This window comes from Bos taurus, chromosome 1 (assembly GCF_002263795.3).
Source record: "Bos taurus isolate L1 Dominette 01449 registration number 42190680 breed Hereford chromosome 1, ARS-UCD2.0, whole genome shotgun sequence".
In the NCBI taxonomy this organism is placed as follows: Eukaryota; Metazoa; Chordata; class Mammalia; order Artiodactyla; family Bovidae; genus Bos; species Bos taurus.
In genome coordinates, this window is record NC_037328.1 from 53,096,949 (window position 1) to 53,119,619 (window position 22,671).

At 41.7% G+C, this 22,671-nt stretch overlaps 2 protein-coding genes across 8 annotated transcripts in view; one reads left to right on the forward strand and one right to left on the reverse strand.

Annotated features, from left to right (window-relative positions):
- HHLA2 (HERV-H LTR-associating 2) overlaps positions 1-22,279 on the forward strand; it is a 135,895-nt gene extending 113,616 nt beyond the window's left edge. For 4 of the 7 annotated variants that reach the window (XM_015471258.3, XM_059887807.1, XM_010801129.4 and 1 more), the window contains 5 exons: positions 857-1,126; positions 7,701-8,018; positions 10,273-10,398; positions 12,403-12,461; positions 13,090-13,185. In XM_015471258.3, the coding sequence (XP_015326744.1) occupies positions 857-1,126; positions 7,701-8,018; positions 10,273-10,398; positions 12,403-12,461; positions 13,090-13,173 (857 nt within the window). In that variant the 3' untranslated portion in view covers positions 13,174-13,185. Of the gene's footprint in view, positions 1-856; positions 1,127-7,700; positions 8,019-10,272; positions 10,399-12,402; positions 12,462-13,089; positions 13,186-13,215 lie in introns of those variants that run through there. The other 3 variants (XM_015471263.3, XM_059887817.1, XM_059887820.1) reach the window with 3 other exon arrangements.
- Positions 17,750-22,671, reverse strand: part of MYH15 (myosin heavy chain 15) — a 157,552-nt gene continuing 152,630 nt past the window's right edge. Inside the window, exons 39-40 of the mRNA XM_059887823.1 lie at positions 18,815-18,910; positions 17,750-17,980 (exon numbers count right to left, since the gene is read on the reverse strand). Of these exons, the coding sequence (XP_059743806.1) occupies positions 17,750-17,980; positions 18,815-18,910 (327 nt within the window). The remainder of the gene's footprint in view (positions 17,981-18,814; positions 18,911-22,671) is intronic.

The following is a 22,671-nucleotide window of genomic DNA, read 5'->3' on the forward strand; positions in this document are numbered from 1 at the left end:
TTAATGCATAGTATTTTCGAGTATAGCATTGATACACCCATTATTCCATTAATAGGTATTTGGGTATTCATAGTGTTTTACATTACAAAAAAATGTTGTGATGAACATCCTTATATTTAATATTAGGAAATGGTCTGAAACAAAAGGGTCAGGAGTAAAATTATAATATGTCACGTACAGCAGCAGCATAAGAGTATCCATTTCCCCTTAACTCTTATATCAGCACCTAATATTACCAGTTTTAAGAAATTCTGCCAATATGATAGCTTAAAAATATTGAATTATTGATTTAAATTACATTCCCTATTTTCTAAATTAAGTTATTTGTAATATTCTATGCTTTCCCCTATCTTTATTCACTTTGCTTATCTAATCATTTATTTGTTGGGGGGAGGGGCGTTTTCTAATAGGCTTTGTCCTTTCTCCCTCTGTTCCATTTAGCTGCTTCAAACCTTGACTCAGAAATCTAAGAATTATGGGTAAATGAAGAACCAAAAAGCCTCTGAGTCAGTACCTGAGGAGTACAGAGTGCTGCATGAGCTCCACTTTATCAACTTCTGACGCTCACATTTTAACTGCTCACTGAGGCCATTTTTTTTTCTAGAATTCTTTCTAGAGAGTTGAGCTTGCTAGTTGCTGTGTATCCATGCATACTTTTTGTTTTTCTTGTCAATCACCAGACTATATCCTAAGATTCTACAGAATTTTTGTAGTTTTTCCTTTCAGAAACTGCCAAGTTTTACTCACAAAGCTTGGCTTTTCGGTTCACAGGTATTAAAATACTAAGTGTTCTGCACAGGCAGCCTAAAAAGAAACTAATGAGAGTTCCTCACATGCCCTTCTTTTTCCCTCATAGCTTTTGTCACACCTGTGATGAAGTATGAAAAGAATACCACCAACAGCTTCTTAATATGCAATGTGTTAAGTGTTTTTCCTTATCCAATTATCACATGGAAAGTGGATAATAATACATCTATCTCTGAAAACAATGGGAAAGAAGTTGGATCTTTGGGTCCTTTTCATATAAACAGCAGAGTAAATATTACAGGATCAAATTCATCATATCAGTGTGAAATTGAAAACCCACTGCTGAAGCAAACATGGACAGGAAGATGGACAAGGAAAGGTAGGCTTTCTGTGTGAACGTGCTGTCGGAGGTAGGGAGGGAACGGGGATTGATTTACAGATAAAGAAAGGAATACAAAAAGGAAGGAAATGCATTTGCAGCAGTCAGAAGACCAGACTGAAGTCCCAGCTCTAATTAATGGCTCTATTGCCTCAAGCAATCATTTTTATTTGTGAGTGTTGGTTCCATGTTGGTAAAATGGAAGTAATCCTTACCTTGCAAGGTGTTTATGAGTTAAAGGAAAATGTGTGAAATGAAAAGTATCAAATATATTTGTATGTATTACTGTATTTCTCTATGGTTCTTCTACACAGAATTTTCTACCTGCATTGCACTTTAAAAGATCAGAGGAGAAGGAAAGGATGCTTGTCTACTAGCAGGTCACAACCTCTGATTCTTGCCAGTTTTTCAACCAACAAAAATTAGCATTGCTTCTGTTTAGTCTCCTTAAGTAGCATTAGCCCATTAATCTTTATAAACACATCTGCTCCTTCCTCTCATTTATTTGAACAAACCCAAACTCTGATCAATCTATCTATAGCATACTGTTTAAGAAGAGTTTAAAGAGAAGAAAAATTAAATTGACACCATTTATCTATTACTGAGGAAAATTATTTGTTTTATAGTTCACTAGAAGTAAAGCAAATTTTTTCTGTAAATCTCCATTATATAGGGAAAGTAGAGGTAACCCACTCCAGTATTCTTGCCTGGAGAATCCCAGGGACAGAGGAGCCTAGTGAGCTGCCATCAATGGGGTCGCATAGAGTTAGACACGACTGAAGTGACTTAGCAGCAGCAGCAGCAGAGGTTAGCTATCTTTTTTGGGCCTTTCCTTCCCCTGAATTTTCTTAACTTTCAAATATATTGAAGTACAGTGGACTTACAATATTATTTCAGTATAAAATATAGTAATTAGATATTTTATAGATTACACACCATGAGTTCAGTTCAGTCACTAAGTCGTGTCCGACTCTTCACAACCCATGAACTGCAGCACGCCAGGGCTCCCTGTCCATCACCAACTCCCTGAGTTCACCTAAACCAATGTCCATCGAGTCGGTGATGCCATCCAACCATCTCATCCTCTGTCGTCCCTTTCTCCTCCTGCCCACAATCTTTCCCAGCATCAGGGTCTTTTCCAGTGAGTCAGCTTTTCGCATCAGGTGGCCAAAGTATTGGAGTTTCAGCTTCAACATCAGTCCTTCCAAAGAACACCCAGGACTGATCTCCTTTAGGATGGACTGGCTGGATCTCCTTGCAGTCCAAGGGACTCTCAAGAGTCTTCTCCAACACCATAGTTCAAAAACATCAATTCTTCGGCGCTCAGCTTTCCTCACAGTCCAACTCTCACATCCATACATGACCACTGGAAAAACCATAGCCTTGACTAGATGGACCTTTGTTGGCAAAGTAATATCTCTGCTTTTTAATATGCTGTCTAGGTTGGTCATAACTTTCCTTCCAAGGAGTAAGCGTCTTTTAATTTCATGGCTGCAGTCACCATCTGCAGTGATTTTGGAGCCCAGAAAAATAAAGTCTGACATTGTTTCCACTGTTTCCCCATCTATTTCCCATGAAGTGATGGGACCAGATGCCATGATCTTCGTTTTCTGAATGTTGAGCTTTAAGCCAACTTTTTCACTCTCCTCTTTCACTTTCATCAAGAGGCTCTAATTTAGTTCTTCACTTTCTGCCATAAGGGTAGTGTCATCTGCACTTCTGAGGTTATTGATATTTCTCCTGGCAATCTTGATTCCAGCTTGTGCTTCTTCCAGCCCAGCGTTTTTCATGATGTACTCTGCATATAGGTTAAATAAGCAGGGTGACAATATACCGCCTTGACGTACCCCTTTTTCTATTTGGAACCAGTCTGTTGTTCCATGTCCAGTTCCAACTGTTGCTTCCTCACCTGCATACAGGTTTCTGGACAGGCAGGTCAGGTGGTCTGGTATTCCCATCTCTTGAAGAATTCTCCACAGTTTATCATGATCCACACAAAGACTTTGGCATAGTCAATAAAGCAGAAATAGATGTTTTTTCTGGAACTCTCTTGCTTTTTCGATGATCCAACAGATGTTGGCAATTTGATCTCTGGTTCCTCTGCCTTTTCTAAAACCAGCTTGAACATCTGGAAGTTCATGGTTCACATATTGCTGAAGCTTGGCTTGGAGAATTTTAAGGATCACTTTACGAGCGTGTGAGATGAGTGCAATTGTGCAGTAGTTTGAGCATTCTTTGGCATTGCCTTTCTTTGGGATTGGAATGAAAACTGACCTTTTCCAGTCCTGTGGCCACTGCTGAGTCTTCCAAATTTGCTGGCATATTGAGGGCAGCACTTTCACAGCATCATCTTTCAGGATTTGAATTAGCTCAACTGGAATTCCATCTCCTCCACTAGCTTTTTTTGTAGTGATGCTTCTTAAGGCCCACTTGACTTCACATTCCAGGATGTCTGGCTCTAGGTGAGTTATCACACCATCATGATTATCTGGGTCGTGAAGATCTTTTTTGTACAGTTCTGTGTATTCTTGCCACCTTTTTTTAATATCTTCTGCTTCTGTTAGGTCCCTACAATTTCTGTCCTTTATTGAGCCCATCTTTGCATGAAATTTTCCCTTGGTATCTCTAATTTTCTTGAAGAGATCTCTAGTCTTTCCCATTCTGTTGTTTTCTTCTATTTCTTTGCATTGATCGCTGAGGAAGGCTTTCTTATCTTTCCTTGCTATTCTTTGGAACTCTGCATTCAAATGGGTATTATCTTTCCTTTTGTCCTTTGCTTTTCACTTCTCTTCTTTTCACAGCTATTTGTATGCCTCCTCAGACAGCCATTTTGCTTTTTTGCATTTCTTTTTCTTGGGGATGGTCTTGATCCCTGTCTCCTGTACAATGTCACGAACCTCTATCCATAGTTCATCAGGCACTCTATCAGATTTAGTCCCTTCAGTCAATTTCTTACTTCCACTGTATAGTCATAAGGGATTTGATTTAGGTCATACCTGAATGGTCTAGTGGTTTTCTCCACTTTCTTCAATTTCAGTCTGAATTGTTCATGATCTGAGCCACAGTCAGCTTCCAGTCTTGTTTTTGCTGACTGTATAGAGCTTCTCCATCTTTGGCTGCAAAGAATATAATCAATCTGATTTTGGTGTCGACCATCTGGTGATGTCCATGTGTAGAGTCTTCTCTTGTGTTGTTGGAAGAGGGTGTTTGCTATGCCAATGCATTCTTTTGGCAGAACTCTATTAGCCTTTGCCCTGCTTCATTCTGTACTCCAAGGCCAAATTTGCCTGTTATTCCAGGTGTTTCCTGACTTCCTACTTTTACATTCCAGTCCCCTATAATGGAAAGGACATCTTTTTTGGGTGTTAGTTCTAGAAGGTCTTTTAGGTCTTCAGAGAACTGTTCAACTTCAGTTTCTTCAGCATTACTGGTTGGGGCATAGACTTGGATTACCATGATATTAAATGGTTTGCCTTGGAAATAAGCAGAGATCATTCTGTCGTTTTTGAGATTGCATCCAAGTACTGCATTTTGGACTCTTTTGTTGACCATGATGGCTACTCCATTTCTTATAAGGGATTCCTGCCAAAAGTAGTAGATATAATGGTCATCTGAGTTAAATTCACCCATTGCAGTCCATCTTAGTTCGCTGATTCCTAGAATGTCAACATTCACTCTTGCCATCTCCTGTTTGACCACTTCCAATTTGCCTTGATTCATGGACCTAACATTCCAGGTTCCTGTGCAATATTGCTCTTTATAGCATCGGACCTTGCTTCCACCACCAGTCACATCCATAACTGGGTGTTGTTTTTGCTTTGGCTCCATCCCTTCGTTCTTTCTGGAGTTATTTCTCCACTAATCTCCAGTAGCATATTGGGCACCTACCGACCTAGGGAGTTCATCTTTCAGTGTCCTATCTTTTTGCCTTTTCATACTGTTTATGGGGTTCTCAAGGCAAGAATACTGAATTGGTTTCCCATTCCCTTCTCCAGTGGACCGCATTCTGTCAGACCTCTCCACCACGACCCGTCCATCTTGGGTGGCCCCATATGGCGTGGCTTAGTTTCATTGAGTTAGACAAAGCTGTGGTCTGTGTGATCAGATTGGCCTGTTGTCTGTGATTGTGATTTCAGTCTGTCTGCCCTCTGATGCCCTTTCTCAGCTCCTACCATCTTACTTGGGTTTCTCTTACCTTGGATGTAGGGTATCTCTTCACGGCTACCCCACGTCTGAGGTAAGGAGCAGCGGCTGCACTTTGCTGGAGCAGCTGTGAAGAGATACCCCACGTTTTAGTTCACTGATTCCTAAATGTCGATGTTCACTCTTGCCATCTCCTGTTTGACCACTTCCAACTTGCCTTGATTTATGGACCTAACATTCCAGGTTCCTGTGCAATATTTCTCTTTACAGCATCAGACCTTGCTTCCATCACCAGTCACATCCATATTTGGGTGTTGTTTTTGCTTTGGCTCCATCCCTTCATTCTTTCTGGAGTTATTTCTCCACTGATCTCCAGTAGCATATTGGATACCTAGCGACCTGGAGAGTTTATCTTTCAGTGTCCTATATTTTTGCCTTTTCATACTGTTCATGGGGTTCTCAAGGCAAGAATACTGAAGTGGTTTGCCATTTCCTTGTCCAGTGGACCACATTTTGTCAGACCTCTCCACCATGACCCATCCATCTTGGGTGGCCCTACACGACATGGCTCATAGTTCCACTGAGTTAGACAAGGCTGTGGTATATGTGATTAGTTTGGTTAGTTTTCTGTGATTGCGGTTTTCAGTCTGTCTGCCCTCTGATGGAGAAGGAAGAGGCTTATGGAAGCTTCCTGATGGGAGAGACTGAGGGGGAAACTGGGTTTTGTTCTCATGGGTGGGGCCATGCTCAGTAAATGTTTAATCCAATTTTTTGTTGATGGGTGGAGCTGTCTTCCCTCCCTGCTATGTATCTGGGGCCAAACTATGCACAGGGTTCCCTTTTGTCCACATCTAACCAACACTTGTTGTTTGTTTGTTTTTTTGATAGTAGTGGTTCTGACAGGTGTGAGGTGATAGCTCATTGTAGTTGCATTGATTTGCATTTCCCTGATGATTAGTGATGTTGAACTTTTCAGGTGCCTACTGGTCATATGTATGTCTTATTTGGGAAAATTATTCATTATCCTTATATGATGTTAATAGTATGGGCCACTAATATTCTCTCTTCATCAGCCAAGTAGCAATGGAAATGTGGGAAAGGGTTGAAAATATTAAATTGTAAATATTTTATTTGGAAAATCATAATTTCTCTTGTTTATTCAGAATTGAGTATCCTGAAGTTCCATTGGTTCCTTACGTTTAGTGCTGTTTTGTCTTGTTGAGGATCCATTATGTGCCAAACTTTGTCACTCAGCCTGTGAACCTCAGAACCAGCTGTGTACTAGATGCTGTGGACTCTCACTTATGAATCCACAGTATCTAGTACAAACATGTAAAAATAAAACTAAACCGGGCAAGTAGCATACAAAAAGAGTGATTAAATCTGTTCACTACGGTTCGGTATGGATCAGGTTGTTACAGGATATATGCTTAAGGAATTGCATACAGGCTGAACTTTAAAGGAGTAGTAGGGAATTTCAGGAGAACATAGGCATTCCAGGTAAAAAACATACTATATGCAAAAGCAGAGATGGGGGTAAATATTGCCTGAATTTGTGAACGTAAAAGTGGTTGAGAGTGAAACTGAAGTATCAAGAGTTAAGCCTAGAGAGGAAGGCAAAAACCAGATCAAATGCCTTCATCTTGCTAAGGAGCTTGAGCTGGCCTGGAGGTATTTCGGAGCCAAAGAAGGATATGAAGCATCGGAGAGACTGGAAGTTGTATTTTAGATGGCTTCTCTGGTATCACTCTTTCACAGGTGGACTGTTGTGTTTTAGATAGCTTGCTTTGGCATCACTCTCTCGCAGGTGGACTGCAGAGTAGGTGAGTCTAAAACCAGGGAGGATAATTCATGGCGGTCCATAGAAGTCAGCTGGCAGAACAGGAAGGACAATGGGCTGCTAACTCTGGAGGGGAAGCCGAGAATACCCAGCAGACTTCCTGCTCTAAAAGATCGGTCTGGTAGGGAATTCTTGCACATGGTTAGAATACTCATGTTCTAGGAAAAAGACTTTGTTCAAAAAGAGAGATTAAGAAGTGGCTGAGACCATGGAAGTAGCAGAGACTACTAGGTAGTACATGGTGACAAGAAGGCAGCCTGGGGAACACCAGCATTCAAGAGGTCAACAGAAGATTGCTGAGTTAAAAACGCTGGTAACTGGTAGCAGCACTCGAGTGATCATGCTCAGGTTGTAGGAGTTGAAAACCAGGTGTGTCATCTCCTTAGCTGGCCCAGGCTTGGGCCTCCTTGAAGCCTAAACTTAACCTTGGTGGGTGACTTTAAAATAGTGGTATAAAGCTTTTAAGAAACTCCACAGCACAAATATCTCACTACTTTCCAAAAAGTGTTTTCAAAGATATTTCTAAGTATAACTTAGAAAATTCATTTGAAAAATTTTTCATTTATCTTTACTTTTCTATTATGTTGTTAGATGTCCTTCATAAAATGCAAAGTGAAAACGTTTTACTCTCGTGTAAACCTGAAAACAGTTTTTTCCCACCAAATCAAGACTTCACAGTCACTTGGTACAGAGTGGAAAGTGGGAGTGCCTTGCTCCTGGCTTACTTTAAGAACTCCTCACAAGAAACACTTATCAATCAACCTCGACTTTCATGGAAAGAAGAGCTGATAAACTCACGTGACTTCTCTTTAACTGTGAAGGATCTTCATCTTTCAGACAGTGGGGAGTATTTGTGCGATATTTCATCAAATGAAAGTACCTTACTCACCAGCCAAACACTGCATGTAGGTAAGTTACAAGTAGGGTTGGACATGGGTTTCAGGTACAGCAGTAGAGATTGTGAACATCAAATAGGAAATTAGGTTGGCATTTCAAGAATACCTTTGAATAGAATTTCTGAAAATACTGTTTACAGGGATACTCCCAGTCAAAATGGTAGATAGTTTCCTTTCTTGAACCACACGAAAGCCTTGCACTGAAAAATAAAAGGAAATTACTTCCAGAAGATTTCCCTTTTAGGGTTTCAGAGCTTCAGAAATGGAAGACAGAACCTCTATGTTTTGTTACTCTGTGGGCTGAGCATCTTCAATTCCTGCTTACCATTGTGCTGATATGTGCCTTAGGGTCTGGGTCTGGGGAGAGAAAGCTGTGCAGGCATGGTGGGAAGTTAGAACTGAAGCTTCTGCTGCAGGCTATTGAAGCATGGTCTGTAAACCTGGTGAAAACAGTCATCAGAGGACATTTGAAACATTAAGGTTGTGCCTAATTTGGCTCATTTTTTACCTCTCAGTTCAGTTCAGTCGCTCAGTCGTGTCCGACTCTTTGCGACCCCATGAATTGCAGCACGCCAGGCCTCCCTGTCCATCACCAACTCCCTGAGTTCACCTAAACCAATGTCCATTGAGTCAGTGATGCAATCCAGCCATCTCATCCTCTGTCGTCCCCTTCTCCTCCTGCCCACAATCCCTCCTAGCATCAGGGTCTTTTCCAGTGAGTCAGCTCTTCCCATGAGGTGGCCAAAGTATTGGAGTTTCAGCTTCAACATCAGTCCTTCCAATGAACACCCAGGACTGATCTCCTTCAGAATGGACTGGTTGGATCTCCTTGCAGTCCAAGGGACTCTCAAGAGTCTTCTCCAACACCACAGTTCAAAAGCATCAATTCTTCGGCACTCAGCTTTCTTCACAGTCCAACTCTCACATCCATACATGACCACTGGAAAAACCATAGTCGACTAGACGGACCTTCATTGGCCAAGTAATATCTCTGCTTTTCAATATACTATCTAGGTTGGTCATAACTTTCCTTCCAAAGAGTAAGCTAATTGCCACAACTCATTGTTTAAAATATTTCTAGTTCAGTATCCATAGAATCAAGGAATGTGTACTCATGAAGTTGACTGTCTAGGGGGGCTGATCACCTTATCCTTCAGCAGTTGACATCATGGGAGACCATGGCACCTCTCTATATTTATTAAAATGAGTCAGTGGAACATATGTTTTATAAATGTACTTGGCATTCTAGTTTTGAATGTTACCTCCTATAATACAAATTATAACAATTCTAGTTCCAATCAAGAGGCTGAAAAGAGTTCAGGTTCCTCCAGTTATTCCTGAGGAACTCCAAGCACCATTGGTTATCTTGGTGGTCACCTGTCACTTTTTACTCAAGATCATGGCTCCTATTCAGCTTTTCTCATCATCTCTGTACCTCTTCTCTCTATTCCTCTAGGATCCTGCCTTTTCCAAGCCAAGGGTACACTGTGCCCTACCTTCATCCCCCAAAGAAAACACTAGGCTGCAGTTAGTTTGTAGTCATAATTACTCCTTTGTAAAAGGGCATGGCAACCCTTCTAGTATTCTTGGAGAATCCCTTGGACAGAGGAGCCTAGCGGGCTACAGTCCATGGGGGTCACACACACAAAAATATGTTAATTCCCTTATTACAATATAAAACAAAGACTTAAAATGCATAAAAAACTCATTGCCTCTCAAGTTTTCAGACTTTTTCCTCTCTTGACTCCCATCCCCACTATGGCCCAAATTGTTTAATATCAGCTTTGGCAGATTCCCCCAATAGATATATTAGATGGGGTGATGTCCTAAGTTGCTTCAGTCATGTCCAACTCTTTTTGACACTATGGACTGTAGCCTGCCAGGTTCCTCTGTCAGTGAGATTCTCCAGGCAAAAATACTGGAGTAGATTGTCATGCCCTCCTCCAGGGGATCTTCTTGACCCAAGGATTAAACATTCATCTCTTATGTCTCCTGCATTGGCAGAAGAATTCTTTACTACTAGCGCCACCTGAGAACTGGGAAGTATTATTTATGCTCATGAAAAACACTGATCCAGACAGGGCTGTTGTTTGTGTCTTTAATGGGTCTTTTCATTAGGAAAAGTCTTTTCACTAATATGATATCTGCTTCCCATGCAGAATGCAGAAATAGCTACTTTGAATAAACATACTCACCCAGCTCTACATTTTCTTTTGTTGTCTGGTAACTTTTCTTGCAGCTATAGACTTTCTGTTTGTCTTATTTAGAAGCAAGCCCAAGAGCGCCTGCTGGGATAATTGTTCCAGTTTTGGTGGCCGTTGTATCGGCAGTTTTGTTGCTGTCGGTGGCCCCTCGAGCTGTTAGATCAAAAAGATGCATCGGTTTCCACAGAGGTACTATCTCATGGGGGCTTTGGTCTCATGCCCAGGGGTTCAGGTGGAGGCATATCCAAGATGGCAAGTGAGTCCATGGAATTCTCCAGGCCAGAATACTGGAGTGGGTAGCCGTTCCTGTCTGCAGGAGGTCTTCCCAACCCAGGGACTGAACCCAGATCTCCCACATTGCCGGCGGATTCTTTACCAGCTGAGCCATCAGGGAAGCCCTTGTTAATAGTTGCTACTGCTCAAAACAGCATTGTCCTTGATGAGCCATTTTATTTTAATCATGGGAAGTTTTTTAAAACTTTTTCTAAATTTTCTGCTAGAAAACTTACAGTAATTTAATTACTTGTAGTAATTCAACATGATACTAAGATTCCACGGTCATAGGACTTCTTAAAAGACTTTGCTTTTATCAACAAATTTAGATTGGTGAAAAACTTAAGATTTACTTATTTCCACATTTTACAGGTCAGAAAATTAGAATCAAAAAAGATAACGCAAATGCTAAATAAGCATCTGAAACAGACTTACAGGCAGCACCTGAGATGACCCAGGTAACTAGTGGCAGAGGTAGATCTTGGCCCCATGAAGCTCTCACTGATTTCATCATCTCTCTAAGAAAGCTCTGAGTGTCCTGGGAGGTTGAGACAGATTCAGTGTCCCTTCTTCCGATTGATATTTTCCTATTGCCCCTGCTGAAGTCAGGGTTATTTGGTCATTGTGGACACCATTATTGAAGGTAGTGCTTTAAGGGTGATAGTGAGCAAGGATTTCATCTGTTGCAGCCCTGTGATTGTCTATGTGAATAAGCAGGCCATTGCCCTTGATGTTCCTGTCCCTTAGCTGCCAGAAGTAGGGAAAAAATGGGAGGTTTCAGGTAGTCTAGTTTGTCTTCACCATGCAAAACCTAATATCATGGTACTTGAGATTGGGTTCAAGTTCTAGGAGAGGGGGCACTACTCAAGAATGACGGTTTAGTTTCTATAGTGGAAGTGTGCACAAGTGAAGTTCCAACACAAAGCACCTGGCACACTCAAAACTGGAGAAAGGGGAGCACAGAAGAGACTGCACCCCTCAGAGCTTTGCTGGAAGCCCTCAATCTAAAGGGACAAGGAGGAGGAATAGTGCCCAAAACCTGAAAGGAGAGAGTCACAGGACCAGCTGTGTTGTAAGGAAGGTGGCTTCACATAGAGCACACAGCCAGAGTAAGGTGACCTGACACGGAAGGAGCTAGGAGAAGAAACACCTGATTTTGCCCCTCCTGCCCTCTGATCTCCACCCCAGATGAAAGCAGAGGGAAGAGAAGCCCTGCAGGTAGAACCCATCCAGGTCAGCATCCCAAGGCAGAGAGCAGGACGGATTCTGATTCTGGAGGAGCAGTCAGATGTCAGCAAAAAACACATCAGGGCGTGGGCCACTTAAAAAAATAAAACAGAGTGTTCCATAGTTTGTGGTCTGAATTTTTTTATGCCCCCTTTTGCTGTCCATCACCATCTTGGCTCTTTCCCATTGTTTATAGTTAGTAGGCATCAGGCCAACCATCTTAGAGAGCCAGGAGCTTCTGGCTTGCTTGAACTGCCTTTATCCCTGCTTTGGAGCACCTGAATTTACTGCTGTGTGTTTTTGATGAAGTATTTCTACATTAAGGACATTTTTAATGCTGTTTGTTGGAAAAAGATACAAAGAGGGGAGTGACTAATGTGATTCTAATAACATAATCATACTCAGGTGGGGCATCCCTGGTGACTCTCATGGTAAAGAATCTGCCTGCAATGAAGGAGACCTGGGTTTGATCCCTGGGTTGGGAAGATCCCCTGGAGAAGGGAATGGCAACCCACTCCAGTATTCTTACCTGGAGAATTCCATGGACAGAGGAGCCTGGCAGGCTACAGCCCATGGGGTCACAAAGAGGTGGACACGACTGAACAACTATTTGTTCTTACTGAGGTGGGAATAAGGGAGAATTGGGGTGTTGGCAAAAAGATGTCTTTTTAAGTTTTGTTTTTTTTCCTGTAGAAAGGCATCCACCTACTAATCAGGACTCTAGCAGTGCTGGTACTACAGAAGAAAATGTGGTAAGGCATTTCCTTTATCAAACTATTTATAAGAATGCTATGGTAAAAAGCTAATTGAACTTTTGACTGATTCACACATTATCTTGCAGGACTTTTACACAGATAAAAGGCAGGAGGGGTTGCAGGATAATAGAACAGGAAAAAATACACTTAGGCTCTGCCACTGTCTGTAATTAAACTGGTCCTAGTTGCTTAAATAAGTGCTTGCTCATCTCATTTCCAACTGTTACTTGTAAAGACCTCAAATGGCACTATGCACCAATGTACTTACTCTTCGCTGGAAACATGGGGTTGTATAGAAGTGGAAGGAAATACAGATAAAGTAGAGAAAAGCAAACTACAGTTTCTGCGCAGACTCAGACTACTGACCTTCTACACTTTTCCAGCCAACTAGGTTCCTTTCAGAACTGATAATTCACTTATGAATTTATAGCTTGCTTGTATACTTTTTTGCTGCACACCTTTTATTATTTATGACTTCCATTAATCAGGATACATAACAGCAAAGAGTGGGATAAACTTGTTTTTCTATTTGTTAAAATCTCAGGAACATCTAGCAGGGAAATTAAAATTGATAAGATCTAACTTCATAACTACTTATAACTGTCTCATGGATCTCTGATTACAGATGCAAACAGAAGCTTACAGTTCCCCACCTCCAAAAAACCAAAACAAAACACTACTACCGTTAATATTAAAATGGCTATTCTGACATAAACAACAACTATTTTGAGTCCATGTTTCTTGATTCTAGGCTCTTTCAGATTATCTACCCAATACAGGAACTGAAGACAGAAGTTGACAACACAGCACAAACATCTGTAATATCCTATGACCTCACCTCCCCTTTCTTCACTGTGATTCCAGCAATGGTTTGTCATGACCTGACAATTCTACCATTTCAAAAACCTGTGATACTGTAAAAAGAATAGTCACATTCTCTCTTCAAAAACTAAGACTCATTCTCAGGCCCCCCACCTGCATCAAGATTATAAATGCCTGGATACCAAGGATTCCAATTCAGCTTGGATAATAGAACTCTCTCATTTATTTACATTCCTCCTGCAACCAAGTTTCTCAGAAGAAACAAATCACTAAGAGATGATTCAAAATCTGATCAACTAATGATGGGTGAGTGGTAGAAGCAAAAATCATCTGAGTGAAAAGGTGAAAAACCAGGGCCAAGAAAACAAAGCAATTGACGTGCTAAAGTATTGTATTCTAGTTTTATATGAATGGTTAATATCAGCCTAATCTACTAGATTTAGTATGGTGGATCTTAGGGACCCCAAAGAGTAAGAATGTCAGTGTCTCTAAGACAACCCAAGGTGCAAAAGGCCCTATCAACTCAAGAACTGACATCCCTGGGGTTGGGTTGTACTATCCAACACCAGGGTTTCATAGCTGAGTGACCCCGGTTATTAAGATAATTTACTCTTTGGCTCAGTTGTCATTTTGTTAATCAGATTTCTAATAAATCTAAATTTTCATATACATTTTTATGCAAGGAGAGAATGGATAACTCAGTTGACTAGATGATCTGTTCTCCTTAATGTTATTATCAATGTGTTAAAAAGGAAGCCTAACTAGGACTTTTATGACAATCACATTTTTAAGCCTATAGTTCATGGGAGAACACCAACCCCAGTTGTGTGTTAATGCCACTTGGTCCAGTTTTCTGTATCAGCGGACTCATTCACAGTCTGTTTTGCACAGAGTTTTGTTGACTTCAGGTATGTGCTGCAGTGTTGTGACCAGTGTCCATCACAAATTGTAGAGTACTAAGGACGCATAAAGAAAATCTGTAGAAAAGGACATAGGGCACTTGGTGAGGAGAATATGCTCAGAACTGAATCTTACTGTGATGAGGGTGACAAATTTAAAGACCAAAGCCAGCACATTGAGGATGGCAGATAAGAAGGACCCTGTGTCTTTCAACACTGCTGAGCTTAATCTTAGAGTCAGGTTGGATCGGAGAGGCAGAGTGCTGAGAATGACAGAACAAGGATTTGTCATAGACGTTCAACACTGTACCACCGTGGGCAGCGGTGAAGAAGTCTGCGCCAGCCTGCCCCCTCCACATCTGGTGCTGTCCCTGAGGTCGCTGTTGGGCAGACGTGCCAGTGTCAGGAAGGAGAGCTGGACATGGAGTGAGGATGAGCTGGAATTTATAAGAACAAACTGGATCCCATGCTGTCTCTTGGAGCCTCTAGAGTCTATGCTGGGAGTGACCTGTAAGACAGGCCAGCGCCTACTGCCATGGAGCCACAGGCCTGCCTGGTGAGGACTCTGACAGGAGCTGCGGCCCATCCCAGCTAGCTCACCCTTTCAGCCTTGAGGAATATCTGCCAGCTATCACTGTACTGGGACCATACATTGACTGTATGAGCATAAAAACAATATCTTCTCCCTCACTTCTGCCTCTCAAATCGGGTGCATTTTTCTTTTGTGACCAACTGTAATCCAGAACCACAGAGAGAAGGGAATTCTAGGAAACGTACCTCCAGCTTAGCCACATTGGTACAATACAGACAGCATACCAGTTATCGCTAAACTGAGCATCTCGTGTGGGAGGGTGCTTCAGTGTTGCCCCAGCATGTAGCATACATGCTTTGTGTCAGGAAAACCCTCCTACCTAACTATGACTATAGGTAAATCACTGTAGAACACTAAGACTAGCCTGTTGTCTCCCACCGTCAGTGGCTAAAAATAGACTCATGGATGTAGAAATGAGTCAAGCAGAACTCCCCAGGGACCATAACATAGCTCATGTCATCTATGAATATTACTCATTAAGATGCAATATGAACAAAGTATTTTTTTAAACATCAAAATTTAAAAGATTCTTGAATCTATTTAATCTTTCATGTGAAATGTTTACTTATATCTGAGGATCAAAAAATTCCCCACTACCCTTGAAAGCAACAATATTTCCTTTTATTATTACGTTTCCTGATCACCTTGTTTAAACTACTTTTGATGCAGCATATTTTTTAAAATGTTTCCCAAATGAGTGGATATATCAAAACAGAGACTTTTAAATAGAAGAACAAACTAGTGGTTACCAGTAGGGAGAGGAGTACCAGGGAGGGAAAGAGGATTAAAAGGTACAAAGCACCAGGTACAAAATATATAAGACACAAGAATGCAATGTGCACCAGAGAGGATATAAGCAGTATTTTATAGTCATTTTAACTGGAGTATAACCTACAAATATTGAAGCACTATGTTATTACACTTGAAACTAATATAACATTGTAAAGCAGCTGTGCATCAATCTAAAGGTGTATACTTCAAATGCAACTTAAGTTTCTGGTCAGAAAATAGTACCTCCTTGTATTTTCCAGCCTCTATCCTTTATAAATGAGGATGGCTCATTCTTCATGGACCTGAAAAATAGAATATCAGCATGTTCTATGAGATTCCTGTGACTTTCATCAGTGGGACATACACCCAGAACAAAGCCCAGTGCTTTCCAGTCATAAGCAGGCCTTAGCCAGCTCTTCATTAGCTTCGAAGGGAGGCAGGGAATTGAGGCAATTATCTGCATGAGAGAAAGCAGACCCCAGTAATTCACCGCAAGGGCGTGCTTAGTCACTCAATTTTCTGCCCGCCTTGCATTGCCAGTAAAGGCAGCACCCTCTGGAGAAGACCCCAGAAGGGAGAGATGACATGCATCACCAATTTGCTCCCCAGACCTGATGCACAATTCTATCAGAAAACCGTTTCCTTTGCTTTATGACAGTGGAGAGATGTTCAGGCTCTCCTTCTGTGAATGAAAAACAATTAGTCACTGCATTGCCAAGGACGATTTTCCTATCATCTCTGGCCTCTCAGAAGCAATTTCTGCTTTACTCATTTTATTCTTTGTTGGAAATAACTGTGACAAAGTCGAAAGCATTACATCTGTTTCCGAGGCCCTCCGACCTCATGCAGCTGAGTGCAATTGTAGCATGTGCGAAGCACTTCCCTAAACAAATCCATCACAGGGGGTTGCTGGGCAGCTTCCACACAGAAGACCCTGATCCCAGGCTGTAACACCTTGCAGATTGAGGCCAGAGTTCAAACCACTTAGCTGGACCTCTCAATATAGGCCTTCTCCCTGAGACTATTTGCTCATCAATAAGAAATTTCTAGAGCCTGCAAAAGTCTCATATTTTTCATATTTGGATCCAAATATATTAAATACGACCAAATTTTAGTCTCTTCTTCAAAAGAGATCCTTTGATCTCCCATAGGGTAGTATTTACTATTTGTTACCCTCTCTCTTTTTTTTGCAAGTTTACTAGTAATTCATTTTAAAAACTGAAATGGTGGTGCCTGTGCTAAGTGCTCTGTAGGCATTCTATGGAGTGTATACAACCTCTTTTAATCTGCTTCTCCTAAAGCCAGATCTCATTTAACAACTGTTTCTAGTAACAGTCTCAGTGAGGAAGCTGAGCTCACTGCCATAGTATGAATGTTTTTGTCCCCCCCCAAAATTCACATGTTGAATTCCTAACCCCAACAGTGATGGTATTAGGAGCTGGGGCCTTTGTGAAGGGATTAGGTCATGAGATTGAGTCCTCATGCCTGGGAGTAATGTCCTTAAGAAAGAAAGACTCCAGAGAGCTTCTTCCCTTCTTTCTACCATGTGAGGTTACAATGGGAAGAGGGTTGTCTATAAGGAAGTAGCCCTCACCTGATTCCAAATCTGCCAGCTCCATGACCCTGGACTTCACAGCCTTCAGGCCTGTGAGAAGTGTTTGCAGTTTGTAAGCCACGCCATCTCTGGGGTGACATCTCTGAACAGACTAAGATACTGGCCCTGCCAAGCCTACAGCTCCATGTTCTCTGTCACTTTCCCAGGAAAATTAGGGCAGTGGCCCCTACTATTGGAACAGAATTTTCGTGGACACAGATGGTAGACAGTTCCTTTCTCTGTCTTAGGGAAGAAAACCAGAAAGCAAGACTCTTGCATTTGTTCTTCATGGCCTCCACTTTAAACCTGTCCCCCTGGGATCTCCATATCGATGTGATACTTGCCCACCACGGAAGAGTTTGCTTAGAATTTCAATCAGATCCATCTGTGCTTCTTTAATCATCTTTTCTCCTTGGACGCCTGGCTGTCCTACCCACGTGAATCTAGGCCCAGAGCTCAGAGCCTGCACATTAACCTAGAATTAAGCATTTGAGAAGTGTAATATAGTGCGCACCCCACTCAAATGCTTACTGTCTCGTCCTACCCAGACAGGTAGAATTAATAAACATGAGAAGATTTTATCGGAAACTCTTTTTCAATGTTGTTTTTAAAAGCCTCTGAAGAAACAATTTTCCATGTGATGACATGAGCCTGAAATACCCAATGCTTTAAAAGTTACAGCAGAACTGAATACCTGACGCACCTTTTTCCCAAACTCTTTTGCTTTCATCTTGAGTTTATTAACTTGAGATTCGGCTATCTCTGCTCTTTCCTTAGCTTCATTCAACTCATGTTGCTGCTTCTTATACTTGGAACGGTATTGACTTGCTTCTGCTTCCTATAAAAATAAAAAATGAAACAAAGAAATCCCTGAGCCTATAAGATCATATTTTTTCCTGCCCTGAAGTGAGAAAATTGAAAAATGTGAGAAAGGAATCTAAACTTCTGAGTACTGAATGAAATATCATATTTTTGTATGATGTATATGGATTCAGACTTCCTAGCAGGCACCAGACCCATTTTATAACATTTTTTCCCCTGGAAATTGAGAACATAGTTGGCACTTACCACCAACAGGATATAGTCCAGCTTTCACAGATTTGGTATGTGATAGATTAACCATAATTTGTTTTGTAATCAATTTAACATCCTATTCAGGGTAGAGGGTGTCTGTCTTTACTGTTATAAGGCTCCTCTGTCCACGGGATTTCCCAGGCAAGAACACTAGAGTGGATTGCCATTTCTTGCTCCAGGGGATCTTCCCCACTCAGAGTTAGAACCCACGTCTCCTGCACTGATGTCTCCTGGATTCTTTACCACTGAGCCACATGAGAAGCCCCACAGGATGATTACCCAACCAAAATTTTCTATCTCTACATGACACCATGCTCCTATTTGGCTCATATCACGCAATGCATATGTTTGGGTGTAAGCAAAGGTCAAGGGAGAGAGCTTTGGCTCCCTGAAGGGAAAAGTTGCACAGATTTTAACTATAGGTGATAATTCTAGCATGCACATTAAAAAAAAAAAAAAGAGAGAGAGAGAATGAGCAGACTTTAAGCTGAGCTGGTCCTCTGACAAGCTGCCTCTTTAGCTCAGGGCCACATATCTCCATTAATCAAATGTAAATGGCTAGGAAATCCATGAGGCTGCAACTGCCTCAGGTACTTACTGCTGACTCGATTTGCTGCTTGTAACTTTGTACTTTTAGCTGAAGATTATCCATCAGAGTCTGCATCCTGCTCATATTTTTCTTATCTTCCTCTACCTGCAAAGTACAGGTTTGTATGTAAAGGTGATTTGAAGGATCCAGCAGTTTGCATTGGGTGTAGCCTCACATGAGGAAATGAGAGTAAGGAGAATTTATTAAAGACCATATGTAGAACCATGATTTGAAAAATGAGTTTAACTCTACTTATCCCAAGTTCCAACAAATTAATAAACACAGCTCAGAGCAATGACACAGAACTCCCAGCCTTTGTTAAAATGGAAGTTAAAGCCATTAGTTTCAATTTGGACTTCAGTCTTCCCAGCCCAGCCAAGCCACACCTGCCTGTGGTTTCTCAGTGCCCACCTGCAGCCCCCCATCAAACCAATTCTTTCCTTGAACTTTCTAACTGACCCTTGGCTTTAGGTAATGGAACTGTTAGGGGAAGCCACTGATTGAAACCTCCCACCCTGGCCAGGCATCACAGTAACCATTTGCATGAGTTGTTTTATGACAGGAGATCCTGATAAGGAATACGGAATAAGCCACCACCAACCAGAAGAGTTTGGGAAAGGTCGAAAGGAGACACCGCATGTCTGTCCACTTCCCAGAATCCCTCTCGCTAGCATCCATCTTGGCTGAGCAATGCGTGTGCCACCAGGAAAGACTCTGAATTAGAATGATTGGCCAAAGACCACACGGAAACTAATCCCATCACCATAAAACCTGAGACTGCGAGCCACTCGGCAGAGCAGTTCTCCTGGGTTCCCTTACCATACTGCTCTCCACCCAGGTGCCCTTTCCCGATAAAATTTCTTGCTTTGTCAGCACATGTGTCTCCTCAGATAATTCATTTCCAAGTGTTAGACAAGAGCCCAGTTTCGGGCCCTGGAAGGGGTCCCCCTTCCTGCAACAGAACTATAAGAAAAGACTAAGTTTACTGGAATTGTGGAGTGGGCATTAGCAGAGATAGGAAAATTCCATAAGCTATGGGGACCCTGTTTTGTGTGTTCTTATTGCTTCCATTGAAATCCAGGCTTGGGCTGGAAAAAGGAAATCCAGTAAGACAGTGTTTTTCAAACATGCTCTGTGATGTCCTGGGTATTCTGAGGAGGAAGGAGGGAAGAGACAGACATGCAGGAAGGCTCTGCATGCCACCCCCTTTACCACCCCCTTTTAACTAGAGTACTTCCACTTTGGAGCTGCTGAACTGCCCTGAAGGAGAGTATTTAAACTGATGGTTGAGATGAATGATTTAACCGAGACAAACACCTACTGCTCAAACATTTTTCCTAGCTCCATCTTACTTATTCCATCAAGTATCAACTTTTTTGGTGGCTTTCATGGTTTTCCCACTTATCTCCCTCTGCTGCTGCTGCTAAGTCGCTTCAGTCGTGTCCGACTCTGTGCGACCCCATAGACAGCAGCCCATCAGGCTTCCCATCCCTAAACAACCTCACTCCAACCAGGCTCATCTCCTATGCCCCTTTAGTTATCCTGCTTTTTCCCTCCTTGCTAGGTTTAATGTTTAGCCCCCGGGACACAGCACAGAGGCAGCAGACAGAAATGCTCAGTTTCCCTGAAAGAGACCTATTTGCTTATCTTAGTAGCTGCAGCCCAAGAGGGCAGTCTTGTAATTTAACACACATCTCCAGAGACCAGGAAGGCTGGTGGCACCATCTTCATACACTCTGCCTCACTCTAGGTTTCTGGTATCTCTTGGAAAGAAGCACATGTTTGGTGGCCCAGTTTTCATGGCTGCCACCCAGGGTACATCCCTTGAAAGCTTGACTCTAGTGGCCAGCAGGACTTACATTCATGGGTCCTACAGGACTGCAACAGTTTTTAACCACCTCCTCCCCTCAGCATTGGCAGAAGACTGAAGCACCTGGGAAAGCCAGTGGGTGCCATCTTCACATGCCCCACCTAGGCTACCAGTATCTCTGAGAAAGGAGCTTCTGCACAGGTCTGGTGTACTGACTTTTGTAGCTGATGTCCAGAGGATAAATTTCTTATTCTGTCTCTGGGCTTGTGTTCAAGCAAGGGCTTGTGTTCACAGGTTCAATGAGATGATAGCAAACAGAGAAAGAGTTCTTAACTGCATAGCACCACAAGGATCGGAACAGACAGACAGAAATACCCATCTCCCAGTCATTCCCCGAAAGAGGTGTATTTGCATACTTTAAAAGCCCCTGCCTGAGGGTCTGGCCTCCAGTCAGCCCTGAATCTAAGTACTGACTGAGATCCTCCCCTTTGCAATATAATAGACAGTTTTTGAACACTCAACTAAGAGCCCTAAGAACAAAGACGGCTGCTTGGACAGTCACAGAGATTTCAGAGACAACTAACAGCTAGGGTAGATTGAACAATAAAGATCTTCTCTTACATGGGACTATTCATTTAAGATTGGGAGAGTTGCTTTATCTAATGCGTAAACAACAACACAGAGATCAAAAGTTGAAGAAACAAAGTAATATGCTCCAAATGAAGGAATAAGATGAAACCCCAGAAAAGGATAAAGGTAGATGATTTACCTGATAAAAGGTTCAAAATAATGGTCATGAATCTGCTCACCAAGCTCAGGAGAACGATGCATAAACAAAGTGAAAATTTCAACAAAAAGAAAATATTAATATAAAAAAGTACCAAGCAGAAATCACAGAGATAAATATCTGAGCAAAATTTCCAATATAGGCATTCAACAGTAGACTAGATGAAGTAAAAGAAAGGCTCAGTGAACTTCAAGACAAGGCAGTGGAATTCATCCCATAAAAGTAGCGGGAGGAAGTGAATAAAGACAGCTTAAAGGACTTATGGAATAACATCAAGTGGAACAGCATTTGCATTACAAGGGTCTCAGAAGGAGAAGAGAGAAAGAGGCAGAAAAGTAAATTTTTAGGATACAAAATCATTATGCAAAAATAAGTTGTGTTTCTGTACACTAATATGAACTATCAGAAATTAAGAAAACAATCCCATTTATAATTGCATCAAAAAGAATAAAACACTTAGGAATAAATTTAACCAAGGAGGGAAGGTAAAAAACTTGCACACTGAAAACTATATGTGTGTGATGACCCAGGGATGAAAGAGCAGATAACCAAGGAGGATCTTGGAAGGCAGGAATGGAAAAACCAGACCCTTATCGTCCTTCCCTCCCCCATGTTGTAACTATTAATAGAAACAGTATAACTTGTCTCCCCTCCTACCCCATAGGGAGGAGATATTTGCCTTACTCTTACCTGCATCATCCAATCAGCAAATGAGCCACAAGACCCCAATCCCACTCCTTGTACCCTGGGTATAAAAGTAGACTAAGGACCCCTGTTCAACATCAGTTTTCCCTTGAGCTGGGAAAATTCACCTCAAGTTTTGAGTTTTCCCTTTCCAACAGCATCTCCCACTCTAATAAACTTTATTTCCCTCTCATTGTGTCTTATGTCTGGAAATTCTTTTCCAACCTGTGCCCAGAACACGACAATACAGCACTGATGAAAGAAATGGAAGAAGACACAAATCGTGGAAAGCTGTTTTGTGCTTGTGGTTTGGAAGAATTAATGTTAAAATGTCCATACTACCCTAAACAATCTACAAAGTCAATGCAGTCACTATCATTTTTCACAAAAATAGAATGGAACCACAAAAGGCCCTGGGTAGTCAAAGTAATCTTGAGGAAGAAGAACAAAGCTGAAGGCATCTTGCTTTCTGATTTCAAACATATTACAAAGGTATAGTCACTGAAACAGTATATATTAGAATAAAAACAGACATGCAGATCAACTGAATGGAATAAAGAGCCCAGATATATTCATATATACATG